A 17,988-nucleotide genomic window follows, 5' to 3' on the forward strand; every position below is an offset into this window, starting at 1 on the left:
AAAGCGGCGCACACCTCTCGACACCCCTGAGCCGCTCACACCGGTGTTGCCCTTGAGCCATCCCAGATGTCGCTTTTTGTGGGGGCCCATCTTGTGAGGGCGAGTCACCGTCTGCCGGAAATAAAATTGCATACCGTTTTATTAGGCAGGCGTCCGGTTTTTTACCCCATAGCTCAGTTCTTAGTCCATCGCTTTCACCCAATAACCTAGTACATTTTAGATTCCATCAACTCTCAATAGTCCTTACACCCTGGCGGGTGCTGCCTCTGCGTGCGTCCCATGACACTGGCAAGGGCAGCCTCCGCTCGGTGTACCCCTTACATTTCATTAAAGTGTCAAAAGGGCCTCTACGTGTTGGCTTCGGCTCCGCGCACGCCTCCCAAAGGTCCGGAACACCATTGTTCCGTGATGGGAAAGACATACAATATCAAGTCTTTGTACCAGCATTTTACTAACTTTGAATTTTTGTATTGTTTAGATGTTACTTCTAATAGTTTGTCAATTTGTTTAGGGCGAATCTTGCAAGCTGATATAGAATGATTTTTTATTATCAGTTCATTAGTTAATATTTTACATGTTGGTTTACTTCTGAAAGCAATGCAATATACTATCGAGGATGCAGATCTGATGACAGAGATGGAACGCGGCCATAGGATGTCATTTAAGGGATATTGAGTAGGGGATAATTAGTATATATATCGGCGGTAGATCGTAAAATCGGGCATATCGAGATATTCCTAGGCATATCATGAAACGCCGCCATTTAATAATCTGCCTTTTGCATTTTTTGCCACGGCTAGTGCTGCATTCTATGTGGCATTTGGAGCAGAATGCGTAGGTACTAAAATCATACGCTACCCAAACCCGTACTATAAGTAGGCTGTCAAGCCATTTCAATGGTTATCATTTGCTAAAATTAGGACATCCTACTTATTCGATATGCCTAAATGTTGAGGTTTGAACGGTATGGCTGGTGGTCACTAGTCAGATCATGACATGCCGGCGTTTCATGATCTGCTTAGGAATATCACACCTTGAAGTTAGCACGATATGGCTGGTGGTCACTAGGCAGATCATCATCTGCCTAGGAATATCACTCCTTGAGGTTTGTACGATATGGCTGGTGTTCGCTAGGCATCATGACCATCTGTATATTATTCATTATGTTTATATCGATTTTACCGATATTGGTTTTTATGGTGTCCCATCACTAATATTGGTACGGTGATACCAGAGTAATAAATTAAAAGTGCCTATTTATGGAAAGTGACAGCCGTAAATACCTTAAATTAATAAAATATTTGACATGTTAAATAAAAATATATAGCTGGTCAAGCAAATCTTGTCAGTAAAAAAGGCGCGAAATTCACATTTTCTATGGGACGATATCCCTTCCCGCCTACATTTTTCAAATTTGCCGCCTTTTTCTACTGACAAGATCTGCTTGACCAGCTATATGTAGAAACTAAAGGAAAAATTAATTTAAAAAAAAGAGTCTATCGGTAATTTTACGTTATTTAGGGGTTGTGCACAAATCACGCGAGATGTTTTCGACTACTTTTTGATCCCCCGTCCCCCTTTTCTTTATTCTTATAGATCTATTTGTTTGATTAAATAGATTAGGTTGATATGAAACTAAGGTGTTATATAAAAATAATGTGTTACATAAATTATATGTGACGTCCCACGGGTAAAGGTACCTTATGGGGGTTGGCGCTTACGCTATTATTAACGCCGCTCCAATATTATTGCGGCGCCATGCGACGTAAGCGCCGGCCGCCATAAGGTACCTTTTTCCATGGAACGTAACATATAACAAAAAGCAACGCAAATAGGGCATATTACTGCAATGTTCTGCCGCCAGAGTGTAGCACTAAGCTAGCTAGTAAATTTTCTCTTTTCTCTTTATCGCTCAAATATGCAATAGTGATAGAGAGGTTAGATAACGAAATTTAAATTTTCTTGTTCCGCGGCGGACCCCCAGATTGTGATGGATTGTGGTAGTCGCGCCCCCTACGCAGAGTTTCGCATAATATTTCCTATTAGAAATTCTACTCGTACCTAATTAATATTTAGAAAGTCTTCTTTAGAATTACCCTAAATTAGATCTAATATCATATCACTGGTATCACTGTCAGATTGACAATGTTTTTTAGTTATTTGCAAAGTTAATGCACTATTTGATAATATTTAGATGTAATAGTACTTACATATGATAAGAAACGTGTTCTTTTTGTAGACTAGACGTTTCCGATCTCATTTTGCACGAGAAAACGCTGCAATTCGGCATTTTCGGCTCCTATCATTCCGCTTAGACTGACGTTTGCTGAATGGCGTATGACGTGTGGTAACTAGTTTTATATAACCTCCTTGACCGGCGGCCGCGATCTTTTTGCAGAGGGGAACGCCTGTTAATGGCCGCTCCATAGATATTTACTCCGAGGTATAACCTAACTACCTATAGTACCTATCTACGAGTGATTGGTGTAAAAATGAGTTCAAAGTAAAGTTAATGAGTGGATATTAAAGGCTGATGAAGCTAGGTGCATTATCATAAAGGTACACAGTTTCAGTCTGAAAACTTATTTCAGCTGAAGTAGTCGCCCACTTCAGGAGCAAAAAGAACTCAACATGGCATGCAAACATACTTCGACGAAGACCATATTGACGATTGTCGATGTGATTATTTTGGTAAGTTACTTTTTTTTATATTTAAGAGGGGGAGTAAAGCCAGCCGCGCGAAAAATGTCGGAAGATTAGGCGATTGCGTGCATTTTAACGTTTTACCTCAATAAATCTGAAATTATACTTTTGTTTAAAATTTTGCTAGTGAAATCCCTCGGCTATATCACTAGCTATTTTATACTAAAATTATACTGCTTTAGAATTAAGGGTAACGATATACAATTGAAAAAATCAAAGATTTTTTCTGATGTTTTTATCAAGCTAACTTCAACACGGTTTTGCTTAAAGTCTGACATGGCAAATATAGTCTAGTTTTCGAGTGAATTTTTTCATTGCATTTGCCTTTGATTGAAACGTTTAAAAAAATAATATTTAAAATACGTCAAAAATATGTTTACACTTTTGCACCTTACTCCTTTGTAATAAGGCGAAAAATGTAAACATATCTTTGACGTCGACTGTACCGCGTAATACCTATAGAAAACCTAAATAATAATTTCTAGATGAAAACTACATAAAAGTAAATTGAAATCAATAACTGTAGTTCAATCTTCTATTTTGAGGATATAAAACGAGCGAGAGATATAAAACATACTAACTATTTTGGCTCAGCGATCCAAAGATAATCTTGGCATCCAAAACGAGACAAAACACAAAACATAACACAATAAATTTTATGTTCATGTTACCATCATCTAAAACTGGCAGTGAAAATATTCACAAAACTTGTGCTGATAAAAATACTAGTATATTGCTAATAGTGCTAATAGTTCATTATTTAGGGCCACTTGCGCCATCCCACTAACCCGGGGTTAATCGGTTAAACGGTTAACTCAGTGTCAAATGGTACTGGTAACCTTGGTAACTCCAGGTTTATGTGGCCCTTAATGGCAAAAAAGGGACACCTGGGCATTTTCACTTAACTGTGCACCTTTAACGGCCGGTTAGCAATCGTCACAAAACTGACGGTCAATGTCAAATCCCATACATTTTGTCAGAAATGTAACGGTTAGACGTTACTGAAACACGACTCAAGTCGCGCTTAAAAGTGCAAGTTAAATTGAAAATGCCCACCTACTCAAAAAAACAAAAGCAGTATTTTCTGTATCCCTAGTGTCAATTTCATTCGTGACGTGACGTACGCGTTTGTGTTAAGTGTCATTTTGTATGGGATTTTGAGTTTCCAAAACGTCCCGCTTGGCGTGCTGTTCAAAATCCCATACAAAATGTGACTTAACGCCAAGGAGATCGTCACGTCACGTTATCGAATGACACTAACTTCTGTTCCCGAAAGTAACGGACCATAATTTCTAGTTGTGATTTAAATACATGCAAAAATCAGCCCTATCGGGCTGTACCGTTGTATTTTGATATGTAGGTACACCTTATTTTCAAAATTCTGGAAATCAATAGTGAAAGTCTATTTTTGAAATTGCCGAATAAACTTCACCAATGTTTTTATCTTTTGGGTAGAAACAGAATTGAATACATAATTAAACTGTAAGCTATTACTGTTTGATAACTGCCTCTTATCATTTCAAAATCAATTATCACTTGATCTAATTTAAGCAAGAAATTATTGCCAAAATTATTGCAATATCGGTAGCTTATCAATACAGGGTTCACGTGGAAGTTTTCGTTAATTAATTACCTCTACTCTTGAAATCAAATACTACTTAGAAGCTATATCATGAAATAAAATAAGTTTTTGGCAAAAAACATCGTTATTGGTACAAGCTTTTATTGCTGACTGTACTTTTCTCTCCACAGGCAACTAATATTCATCGAGACAATTCTAAAAACCCCAAACAATTAGGTTGCGTTTTTTTTAATACAGAGTCCCTATGGCCACCTCCTGTCTCCATAATCAGATCAGCTCGATGGTACCATAATATTGCATTGTCATCCGACTTACATATATGTGACGTTCCACGGGAAAAGGTACCTTATGAGGGTTTCTAGTTTCGGAGATATGAAATGTTTTGTAAAGAGGTGAAAAAATGCTCAATTTTTTTTTATTGTGTGATCTGAAACCTTAATGCGTAACGTTTGTTTACCTGTTTTTATTTTTGTTATAAGTTAGTTATAAGCCTAGTAATGTCGTCTCAGAGTTTAGTAGAAAAGGTACCTTATGGAAAAAAGATTGAAAATTCCCAAAAAGACTAGTCAATACGGGAAAAGAAGTTTGGTAGAGAACTGTATTAGCATTCTGCAAAACTAATTTGATAATTTCAGTTCTGGTTGGGGCGCCTCGCAAATATTATAACCGTACATAGACCGACATCACAAATCCAAGTACCCTGCTATGATACCAAAGTTACTCTCGTCAAGTCTTTCTTAACTAGAATAATCTTCATTTGGTTTGGTCGCATGCAGTAAATCAGCCATTGGTTTGCTGAAAAATGCCAATACCCGACGCATTACCTTATGGAATATCTGAGGTCATTGAACCTCAATGCCGCTTATCTTCAATAGAAACCGAAATATATTATTGATAAGAAATAGACGATTTATACCATTACCAAAATATTATTAGTTTATCCTAACTGTTCCATCATCATCATCATGCCTCATCATGTAACTTAATCACAAGGTACCTTTTCATTACATACAAATTATTGGTCTTTTTTAAGATTATTATGACGAAGAACTAATTAAATTTGGGGCAGTTTAATGTAAATTAATATTTTCTATTCATAAAAGATAAACTGTAATATGATTGATATTTTGTAGTGATGTATTATTAGATTTATTTCCATAAGGTACCTTTTCGTAAATGTATGGAGCAAATACTGTTATTGTTATGTAAGTTTAAAGTGGCATAAGGGGTTAAATACAGTATTTAGTTGGGGTTTTAGGATTTATTTCATTTGAATGACAGAATTTCTTTCATATGTGCTCAGAAAAATTGATTGTGTGTGACATTAAAAGTAAAAATATTCAATTTTGTGATTTTATATGAAAAAGTCAGAAAATACATTTTCACCTCTAAATCGGTATTGTTTTTTGCTTAAACTGTCTGTCAGTGTCGTTTTCTAATAGATAAAATTTAAATCTTGAGAGCTCATTGCAATCAATCGTGAAAATGAAATAAAACTTTATTTTCAAGAGATTGGTTAGTATACACATAAATCAGTCGATATCAAAAGTTTCTATTTGCATTACAGAACAAGTCGCAATATTTTTTTAATCTCAGATATATAAGGCATTATTATTTGTAGTCAACTATGTAACTTACTTCAGGAACATAGTTTTTTAGGCGGCTAAACTTAAAACTTCTCTATCGTAAAGTTGCTCATTTCACAACATTATTTTCAAAAAATCATATCTCTGTAACTACGCAACCTAGAAGGTTGATCTTTTGTGTTATCGATAGCTTATTTATTGTAGATTACTGGGGTATGCATAACTCCATACCCGCCATAAGGTACCTTTGACCGTGGGACGTCACATATAATGTATGCATATTTTCTCCTTCATTGGAAGTCGGGAAGTGGGTCAAATATAACATATAAGATTTGACCCGTACAAACATAGTTATGTACCATCACGCTCCGTGATTGTTGCGCTATTTAGGGTCCTAGCTAAATTGGCTGTTCAATACTTACGCTATAGAATTTCCAATTTAGCAAGAACCCTAAATGGCATAACAATCCCGTGTGGTGACTGTACATAAATACATAGGTACAAGTTGATAAAAAGCTTGTAAAATGGTGTAGAATATAACTCAGATGTGCTGCTTAAAAAATTGTAACAAGTAAAATTGCACTTAAAGGTGACTCTCGTATTCTTTGTAAACGGCGCTTCATAATACAGAACCCATTTTGTATGGGATTTTGAACAGCGCGCCAAGCGGGACATTTTTGAAATTCAAAATGAGACAACGCAAACGCATACGTCACGTCACGCTAGCAAATGAAATGTACACTAGCTACCTCTAGATACTGTAGGTACTCAGTGTCTATACAGGGTGATTCATGAGACGTGAGCAGGACTAATCCTGCACACTCAGTAACTGATAATTGATCGATCACCGTCGTATTTAGGTGAAACAGCCAGATTTTTTCCTATTTTTTAACTTTTTGGTGAGGGCAAATTTAATCCTCTACAATCATGGTCACCCTACAAGACCTAATTAATAAGCATAAAACCTCTTTAATTTCATTTCATTTCATTTCATTTATTGAATGCCAACCATGGTATTACAAGGTGTTTACATACTATAATAATAACATTATAAAGTACAGCATGGACCCTGCTAGGGTGTGACAAATCTTAAAATATAACTTAACCTAGGAAAAAAAATTAAAATTTACACTTAAAACTAATACATATTTTCAGCTCCGTCATTCATATATTCTTCGAGAGTGTAAAAAGCTTTAGATAATAAATATTGTTTTAATTTTGTAACAAAAATAGTGTATTTCTCTTCAGCTACTATGTGACTAGGTAAGTTATTGTAGACTTTCATCGACATGGAATGTGGTCCGTTCGAGATCATTTTGAGTTTGGCTATTCCAATCGGCACCAGTTTGTTCCTTGGCCTCAAGTTATGGTTTCCTTTACAAAGGTCTTTAGCTTGGGTATAGAGATAAAAATATTTCCGCACGAATTTGCATGACTCGAGAATGTACAAGGATGTCAGTGTTAGTATTTTGAGTTTAATAAAATGGGGTCTACATGATTCGTCCACGTATATATTGCTCAAAATTCTAATGCATCTTTTTTGGATTAAGAATAAGTCAGGGGCATTAGTACTATCGCCCCATAAAATAATGCCGTATTGTAACCACGCTTGCGCAAATGCATGATAAGCGGAAGTTGCTGTAGTTAGGTCCGAGGTTTTTTTAATTTCTTTCAGGGCGTAAGTAAATTGGGATAACTTTGAAGAAATCTTATCTATATGGTTTTTCCAATTTAAATGCTGATCAATTTGAATACCAAGCAGAGAGCATGTTTTAACAACCTCCAGTTTGGTGTCGTTATAGGATATTTCGGTTTCTAACGCTGTTCTTTGGTGAGGCCTGAACTCGATTAAGTTTGTTTTTGATAAATTTATGCATAGGTTATGTTCGCTCAGCCAAGTTGACATGACATTCAGAGTAGATTCCAACTTATCAGTTAGCTCAGTACTAGTTAGGCAAGGCAGTACAAGAGATATGTCGTCCGCATAGAGGAAACACTCTGCGTCTGAGATTTGAGTATTTATTACCTCAGGAAGGTCATTTACGTAGAGTAAAAACAAGATGCAAGATGCAATTTTTGATTACGAAGAAAATAAACTGTCAAACTTGAGTGAGATACGAGTTTTCAAAAGTAACCAGACCGCGATGACAGTGGTGACATTCAATTTGACACAGAATATCGGTAGTTTAGTATTCTAATTTTAGGGTGACCACGCATGTCGTAAATAAATTAATAACTTTTTTTTCAACACGACTAGAAAATTAACGTTAACCTCACTAGGTAATACTGATACGAAAGTTTTGCTTATAATCTACGAAATGTGCAGTATTAGTCCTGCTCACGTCTCCTGAATCACCCTGTATAGTACGTGTGTTGAAGTAATCGTATTTCTGTTTTAAGCTTTTCGGCGCAGGAGTGTTCGCCGTGGGCCTATTCTGGTATGTGAAGGTGAAGGTGATATGGGACATATTCGGACATTCCAGCAAATGGATGGCCGTCGCACTCATGTTGGCTGGGCTGCTCGCGGCCGCCGTTGCCGCCCTGGGGGGCTATGGCGCTATCGCACAGAAAGTGTTTATTCTGATAATTGTGAGTTAATTTTTGAATAGATAACAAGGGAAACCCGGTCTTTTCGGTGGACATTACAAAAGTTAACGATTTCGATAGAGTTTGTGCGGAAAGAAAAGAGTCGAATGTACGGGGCCCAATACATTCCACGACTCTTCTCTCTCCGACTATACAAGTATACACCTTTCAACGTGCATGTGCAAATTGAAAGAAGTATAAAGTTGTAAAATATTTTATCTACACACATATCATAAACTCTCTATGATACCTTCAAAATCCGTAAATAATGGCCCACATTACGATAAACTGTTTTGTTACAGCAAATTTCTTATCTGTGAAAATGTGGCAATAGCTTCATTACTATATCAAAATCGATTTGGTAATGACATTCAAATTTCGAACATCTCTGGAAAAAAAGGCAATTTGATTTGACCCCTATTCTAATATCAGTCGAGTTGACGTTTTATTCGAAATCAAATGACAATTGCATACAATATTGACAAATCTCGCTTGTAAGTTGGTATCGGACGATATGGTAATCGACCCCGACTCTACTTTGTCTTTGAATTAAAAAAAAAAACTACGGATGCGTGACACGCGTGAAAAAAGTTTTCATTTGCCGCCATTTGACGTACAGTTTATCTTTTAATTAGTTTGTAAGTAAAAAATAATTTGTTTTGTTGTTTTTAAAGTAACTATAACAAAAGTTTCGTGTAAAATGTGCGATAAAGATATTTCGGAGACGCCATCTCATATCCGCGAGTTCCGCCAGAGAGGAAAGTGCCCCAATGTCGGCTGTAATATGAGGTTAGTGAATATATCATAGAAAGTTTATAATATGTGTGTAGATAAAGCAGTGTATGTAACTGTACATAATTAGGCATTAAAACACTCGTGTGATACTATTATGAAACTCATTTCATTCGTTTCATAAACCCACACTCGTATTTTAATGCCTTTCATTATGTAGCAGTCACATAAACTACTATAAGTACATATTTATCTATATCTATCTATTATTTACTCATGTCTAATACTCACAACAAAATCCTTATTGAGCTAACATTGGGACTAGGTCGATTCTCGTAAAGATTTTTTTTTCTTTTTTTTGTAAGCCTAGTTTGGTGTCCCACTGCTGGGCAAAGACCTCCCCTCCTTTCCTCCACCCAACCCTATCGTTTGTACGTTCCCGCCAATCCGGATGAAATGCGTCCAAGTCGTCCCGCCATCGCCATCTCCTTTTCGGTCTGCCTGAACCCCGGCCTGCGCCATCAGTGGTGTTCCGTGGGTCTCACTCGGTTTGGCCCACCTTTCATTTCAGGGTGCATGCGGCAGACATGTCCTGTAAAGATTTGTAAAGATTGGCTCATAATAGTCATAATATTTATTTATATCTTTTAATTCCAGTTTAAAGCCCTAATGATTGCCCTGCTGGGTGCCAAGGTAGCATGCGTGCTCTTAGTGTTCATCAAGAAGGAATGGTTTATCAAACACGACTCGCAGAAGGGACCGGAAAAGTTCCAGATGATGTTTACGGCCTTCATGGCTGGTATGGCTGCTGCGGAGGTTTCAACTCTTTACTTAAAAACAATCTTTAGACAGTACAAGTGTACAAGTAGATACTTGCATGCGATCGTTGAAAAAAAAACATTTAGATAGTGCAAGTACTTGCATGCAATTTTCGTTAGGCTGTGTTTGATCGATCGATTGAATTAAGAATATTTCGTGAAACAGTAGGAAGACTGACGGAGAAAATCGTGATAAAACAAAACCGTCCTGTCTAAAAACTAAATCATAATTAGATTCCAAAAAAAGTAAGACAATGTTGCCACTTTTTACTAGCGCGTTTTGTATTTATGTAAAAATAAGTAAATAAAAGTACTTTATTAAATCATAGGCGTAAAATTACCAATAAATAAATTATCTTAACGTTTTTATTTATAAAAAGGAATTTACTATTTTACAAACAAATTATTGCAGTGGCAACATTTTTTGGAATCTAATTATGGTTTAGAGCTTATAATGTTCTGATTTTGACGAATAAGTACACTCGGCAGCAGAAGTTGCTAAGCGGTCCCGATGTTCAAAATGATCTTGACGCGACTTTATTGTTAAAAGAATAAGAGTGTGTCAAGGTGATTTTGAACACCTCGCCCGCTTAGCAACTTCTGCTACTGACTGTACATAGTAGAGTCAGAAATTGCTATTTTAAATCTATTTTAAATTTAATATAATTTATGGGACCAAGTCTCCCCAGTCCCCCTATAAAATTAAAATTAACTTCTGACAAGTCTAATTCTTTCAAGTCGGGTGACTGACTAGAAGAAGAAGAAGAAGAAGAAAGCATTTATTAGCACAATAACATAACCTTAAAACTAAGAATAATTACACAAAATGAAAAGTTGCGCTAGCAGTCAGACCCACATGGCATAAGATAAGATAAGATAAGATAAGATAAGATACTTTATTGACCATGTAATATACATTACATTTAGCACGTCATACATTACATTAGATTTAAAAATTATATGTATTAATAATATGTCAGACACTTCTTTTTCAAAATGAATACACATACCGCGACGCTGATTATCAGTAAGGCCCAGTGGATGGATTAGCGTTGTCCCAACATTTTGCCATAGGTCACTTGGGGAGGCTAGGAGACCCTGGCACGACAGCAGCAGCAGCTAACGCTGGACCCCTTAATCAAAAAAATAACCTACCTGTTTAACATGTGTTTTTTTCTCTTTTTAGATAACAGCTACTGTGTTTGCTTACAATCTCATACGTCACATCAAAACATGCCCCCATGAAAATGAAAACTAAGAAGAATGAGATAATTTTTACATCCTACAGCCTTAACTCGGACGATTTATAAGAAGTTCATTATTATGATTACCTATAGAATTAGTTCCTCGCAATAATTAAATACCCAAACTCTAATTACAAGTTATCCTAAAATAAGTTGTCTTTCACAAGTACCTAACACTACGCAATAACCTAGGCCAGGTCGGCAAACATTTGAGACGAAGAGCCAATCGCAGTAGAAATCACCAGGTTTTGGAATACCAATCAAAGAGCCGCAATGTTGTTTTCTGGTCTAAGAACTCAAAATGTGACTTTTTTAGTCGCTTGAAGAGCCGCAATCCTATCTCCAAAGAGCCGCATACGGCGGCTCGCGAGCCGCGGTTTGACGACCCCTGACCTGGGCGACCGTCTGAGATAAGTGTTTAAGTATGTATCATACTCTAAATTTATTTACACCAGCAGCAGTATTTGAAATTATTAAATCTCAATATTTCTTATTTTTAACACAAAGAACAAGCATAAGAAAATAATAAAAACGATTAAAATACTAAAACACTTGAGACGCAATTGTATTTAAAGTTTTTAAGAACATAAGTCTATGTACGAGTGAAGTGAAATGCACCGAGATCGATATAATGTTGGTGTCAAATTTTTAATATCTCCTCTTTAACACTCTCAAGGGCGAATCAGAAACGGAAATTCTAGCAAATATGTCTACACTTTCTGGTTTATTATATTGGATTTGAAATTAAAATAAATTTTAATAAAATTCTGTCTTTATTTTCTTCACTTACCATGCTTTGTAATTTAGGTCTAAGTACGAGTATAACTATCATCTCCTAACGTTCCACAATTCGTCGACGGAGCGGCAGCTAACGTTTACGAAGCTTCATTATACATCCTGACAACTTTACAACTCATCGCCTGAGCGGTACTTAATAGTCATTAAAATCTGTTGCTGACTCACGTTCGAAAATAAACAATATCAACGAATAAGTAGTTGGTAGCAATATGGTAGCAAAATATTTAATAAGTTTTTGGCAAAAATTTCAGTTTTGGTACAAGCTTTTATCGCCGACTGTACTTTTTTTTCCACAGGCAACTAATACTCATCGAGACAATTCTAAAAACCCCAAACACAATTAGGTTTCCTTGTTTTATCACAGAGTTCCTATGGCCACCTCCGGTCTCCATCATCAGATCAGCTCGATGACACCATAATATTGCATTGTCACCCGACTTACGTATGTATGCAAAATTTCAGCTCAATCGGAAACCAGGAAGTGGATCAAATTTAACTTGCAAGATTTGATTATACACAGACAGACAACGGTCAGGTGAAACTAAATAAAAGCTTGTAATAAAAAGTGTATGTACATTATAATAGGCCATCAGCTGGAAACGCTTAGGTGCTCGTACAGTCAGCATCGCTAGTTGCTTATGAAACAACGCACCAAAAGCATCTGTCATTTTTTGACCCCCCTCTCCCTTGGTGATATTTGGTGAGGTTTTTGACTACTCCCCCACATAACCTCACGTGTATTTTTTTGATTTTTTTCATTCGACGTAATTTTAAGATAAGTAAGTAGTATTTCGTAAAATAGACTCGCTATTTTTAAGTGCGGAGTGAAGATTTATGTTAAACGAAACTGAGAACAAGTAACTACTCATGTGGTGGGTATTTTTTTAGTTTCATTCACTGTAGAGTTATTTTTTATTGGGTATTTGTTTAGGAGTTTAGAGATGGCCTCTATCACATCCATTAGGTTGACTCAGGCCTTAAACTCCGATGAGGGTGTTAATTTGTTGTCAGTTAGGTTAGTCTGTTAATTTGTTTGAGTAGGCACTGTAGAGAAATACACGTGAGGTATCATTATACACCCCCTCCCCCAACGTGAACTGTCGCGACCCCCCCCCCCCCCCCCCTATCGAACCTCGCGTGATTTGTGCACAAGCCCTAAATCATAATTCCACTATAAATTGTATCGTGGAATTCATGGGCGTATTCAAAATTTAAGATTTGGAATACGTTTTTGTATAATTTTCATAATGAACAGGGCAGAGACATTAGGTTTTCTTCTATGATAGGTACAACATTACATTACCTAAATTTGATTTCCATCGGTCGAACATCAATCTCGCCGGCCAACCCTTTAGGATCCAAAGATAGCCTCTCATAAGATAGGTTATTATGTCATTAATTAGGCAACCTGTAAGAGCACTCAATTTGATTGTGGAACCGTGGACAGTCGCACAATTATATTAAGCTTAAAGTAATATTCCGATGTCAACTGCAGCTGCATTAAGGATGACTCACGTTAGACCGGGCCGTGTCCGGACGGGAGCTTCCGGGACTTACTTTTCTACATGACAGGTGATCACGTGATGATTTCCATAGAAAAAGATGCGCCGGAAGCTCCGGACACGGCCCGGTCTAACTTGAGTCATCCTTTACTGTCTTGATAAAATGGAAATTTCGATTTTCGAAGTAGGTAGACTCTCAGAGCCCTGTGTCCAAAAATGACCAGAGCAAAAAAAAGTCTGGTCTGGTACCTACTAGTTTAAATGTGCTAAAAATTGATAGTGAAATTTCTACTCGCTCTATCTTCTTTGTATTACGATTTCTAGCAACGAGGACTTACTAGACCCAGACATAAATATAACTACATACATATGGGGCATTGTCTATGTAAAGGGACCTTATTGTCGATGGCACTTACGCCACACAGCGCCGCGCGGCATTGTATTTATATCGAAGCATCGATAATAATTTTCACAGATAACGTCACATTATCTTTCTTGAATGCTCATTTCAAATTTCAAGTTATTTTAGATGGTAGTGAGAGTGTTTCGATTGTATGGCGGCGGCTAGGTTTGTGTGACATATAACTCTCATAAGCTGATGAGTTATGAGAACCGTGTTGCTCCTTCTTACATACATACATATAATCGCGCCTATTTCCCGGAGGGGTAGGCAGAGACCACGGATTTCCACTTGCTGACATACCTCTTTCGCTTCCTTCACTTTCATAACATTCCTCATACACGCTCGCCGGTTTAGGGTGCTCTTGACCTGGCCTTTCTTCTGGATTTCCCCGATCTGATCAGAGAAAGTCCGCCGAGGTCTACCCCTTCCAACTCCCACTTCTACTTCTCCCTTATATACTCTCTTTGTTAGCCTTCTTTCACTCATTCTTTCCACGTGTGACACGTGTCCAAACCATCTTAACATAACTTTCTCAATTTTTGCTCCTTCTTGTGTGAGGTAATCTACGGTTATGTCTCGGTCACAGCGCAACAATGTCATCAATCTTATTACCCCTAGAGACCTTCTGGGTGGCCAGCTGAACCATTCATAATAAATAAGTTAAATTTTACGGTATCTTGGTTCTTGGAAACTTCATTTCATATTTATTTGTCTCAGTGAATCTCTCTTTAAGAAATATCGATTGCAGTACGCATTCGAAAGCATTTTTGCCCATGTTGACGCGGAGACACTTTGCTTGCGCTTCGCGCTCACTTGGTCAATAAACTCCTTGCATTACCTATTACATAATCTTCTAAATATATAAACGTGAAAGACCTGACTGACTGACTGACTGACTTAAATCAACGCACAGCCCAAACTGCTATGACTAGAAAGTCCAAATTTGGCAACTAGATTCCTTATAAGGTCTAGGGGTGCACTAAGAAAGGATTTTTCAAAATTCATCCCCTAAAGGAGTGAAATGGGGGTCCAAAGTTTGTATGGGGAAACAAGATTAGTTAGACTATTTTATTCCAAATTTCACAGGAGTATTCCTAAAGATAAATAAGTAAACACGTGTTTCAGGTTTTTTGAAAATTGAACCCCTAAGAGGGGGAAAAGTCCCCAATAGGGTTGATATCTCAAAATATCAATATGGGTATCGTTTTCATAGTATTTTAAGACGCTAATAACAAAAATGGCATCAAAATTAAAATTAACATAGCCGAAGTGAACAATCATCCCCTGGTGGGGGTGCAATGGGGTTGAAATTTCAAAATATAAATATGGGTATCATTTCCATGGTTTTGTGGGACGCTAATTACAAAAATTACAAAAATGGGATCAAAATTAAAATATAACGTAGCCGACGTGAACTATGGCCCCTGGTGGGGAATGCTAATTACGAAGATAGCGTAGACGGTTGTAACATACACGCTGATTTACAGCCACACGTGATCCAGACTTTTGAAAATGCAATCCCTTAAAGTAAATTTTTTGAGCTGCAAAATTATAAGATTACAAATACCTTCTCTTAAATATATAAACGTGAAAGACCTGACTGACTGACTGACTTAAATCAACGCACAGCCCAAACCGCTGGGACTAAAAAGTCCAAATTTGGCAACTAGATTCCTTATAAGGTCTAGGTGTCCACTAAGAAAGGATTTTTCAATATTCATCCCCTAAAGGAGTGAAATGGGGGTCCAAAGTTTGTATGGGGAAACAAGATAAGTTAGACTATTTTATTCCAAATTTCACAGGAGTATTCCTAAAGATAAATGAGTAAACACGTGTTTCAGGTTTTTTTCAAAATTGAACCCCTAAGAGGGGGAAAAGTCCCCAATAGGGTTGATATCTCAAAATATCAATATGGGTATCGTTTTCATTGTATTTTGAGACGCTAATAACAAAAATAGCATCAAAATTAAAATTAACGTAGCCGAAGTGAACAATCATCCCCTGGTGGGGGTGCAATGTGGTTGAAATTTCAAAATATCAATATGGGTATCATTTCCATGGTTTTGTGGGATTAGTTAGACTATTTTATTCCAAATTTCACAGGAGTATTCCTAAAGATAAATGAGTAAACACGTGTTTCAGGTTTTTTGAAAATTGAACCCCTAAGAGGGGGAAAAGTCCCCAATAGGGTTGATATCTCAAAATATCAATATGGGTATCGTTTTCATAGTATTTTGAGCCGCTAATAACAAAAATGGCATCAAAATTAAAATTAACGTAGCCGAAGTGAACAATCATCCCCCTGGTGGGGGTGCAATGGGGTTGAAATTTCAAAATATCAATATGGGTATCATTTCCATGGTTTTGTGGGACGCTAATTACAAAAATTACAAAAATGGGATCAAAATTAAAATATAACGTAGCCGACGTGAACTATGGCCCCTGGTGGGAAATGCTAATTACGAAGATAGCATAGACGGTTGTAACATACACGCTGATTTACAGCCACACGTGATCCAGACTTTTGAGAATTCAATCCCTTAAAGTAAATTTTTTGAGCTACAAAATTATAAGATTACAAATACCTTCTAATAATTGAACAGTACTCAAACATCGTTTTTAAAATAATTATCATCTTAAACGGTTTGTTTACATTCAAAATAGGTACCTAAAACCATTAAAGTACATAGATTATTAAAAAAACTCTCCTGCGCGTGCGAAGCCGCGGGCAAAAGCTAGTATTATTATATTAGGTTTTCTCTGGCCCTACTACGCGTAACAACCGCAAGTGCCATTTATTTCATCACTAAATACACATGACATATTTAATTCGCTTGTTAAATCGGATCGGAAATATACAAATCGGATAAATTAAATGTATGTACCTACAGAGTGATTTTATTATGTGTGGCCATACTCTGAGGGGTGAATATAATAATAAATAAATATTATAGGACATTTTTTACACAAATTGACCAAGCCCCACGGTAAGCTCAAGAAGGCTTGTGTTGTGGGTACTCAGGCAACGATATATATAATATATAAATACTTAAACACATAGAAAACAACCATGACTTAGGAACAAATATTTGTATCATCATACAAATAAATGCCCTTACCAGGATTCGAACCCGGGACCATCGGCTTCATAGGCAGGGTCACTACCCACTAGGCCAGACCGGTCGTCGTGTATAATATATTATGTAGGTCATATTGAATAACTTCTACTACCTATGCAGCCAACCCCGAAATCTTGAAAAAAAATTTGCTGTCTTATACGTTTCAGCGAATCAGTTATGTCAATGTTTTCTATAGAACCGCACATTTTTTTTTGCTATTTCGGGTTCGGTCACATACTTAGTGAAAGTTATTCAGTATGACCTGCATATTAATAATTCACCTATCAGAGTATGGTCAGACATAATAAAATCACCCTGTATTTCGCTTCAAAGGTATTATTGGACAAAATATATTTCGTCTTATATTACTAAATGTCACAAAGAAATAATTAGTTTAGTATTACCAACCTATTGAATCGGGATATCGAAAACACATATTTGCGAAAATCATAATCTGTCGCTCCAAGGTTTTGCCACGAATTCGCAGAATTGTCGATTTTCACCAACAGCTTGTGACAGAAAGAGAGACATATACCGGGTGTGGCCTGTAACACGAGCAAATAATTAAAACATAGATTGTACTCCTCAAACGGTGACACTTTTGTTCAACAACTTTAAAAAATTATGAAGTATTAGACTCCCTATTTTTCATACAAAATAAATATTATCTTCAATGGACGTCATCGCCACGCCATATCATTGTGATTGACGTTCCTTATTACGTCTTAAACATAACAAAATTCGCAATACATCTTAGAATAAACTTTAAAGTGTATTAAAAATCAAACCACAAGTTATTTTTAAAAGTCGCTGAATAAATGTTGGTCAGTATGAGGAGTACAGCCTACTGTTTAATTTTTTGCTCATGTTACAGACCACACCCGGTATAAACAAAGGGTGGGTGCTTTTAAGTCC

The 17,988-nt window shown here is 36.7% G+C and overlaps 1 protein-coding gene across 1 annotated transcript; it reads left to right on the plus strand.

Annotated features, from left to right (window-relative positions):
• Positions 1 to 2,502: 2,502 nt before the first annotated feature.
• LOC134796778 (uncharacterized) lies at positions 2,503 to 12,010 on the plus strand. Its single transcript, XM_063768999.1, has 4 exons — positions 2,503 to 2,691; positions 8,272 to 8,460; positions 9,847 to 10,005; positions 11,194 to 12,010. Exons 1-4 carry the CDS (start codon positions 2,632 to 2,634, stop codon positions 11,263 to 11,265), a joined length of 480 nt encoding a protein of 159 aa, XP_063625069.1. The 5' UTR covers positions 2,503 to 2,631; the 3' UTR covers positions 11,266 to 12,010.
• The last annotated feature ends 5,978 nt before the right edge of the window (positions 12,011 to 17,988 follow it).

The sequence above is a fragment of the Cydia splendana genome, chromosome 14 (assembly GCF_910591565.1).
Source record: "Cydia splendana chromosome 14, ilCydSple1.2, whole genome shotgun sequence".
Lineage (NCBI taxonomy): Eukaryota > Metazoa > Arthropoda > Insecta > Lepidoptera > Tortricidae > Cydia > Cydia splendana.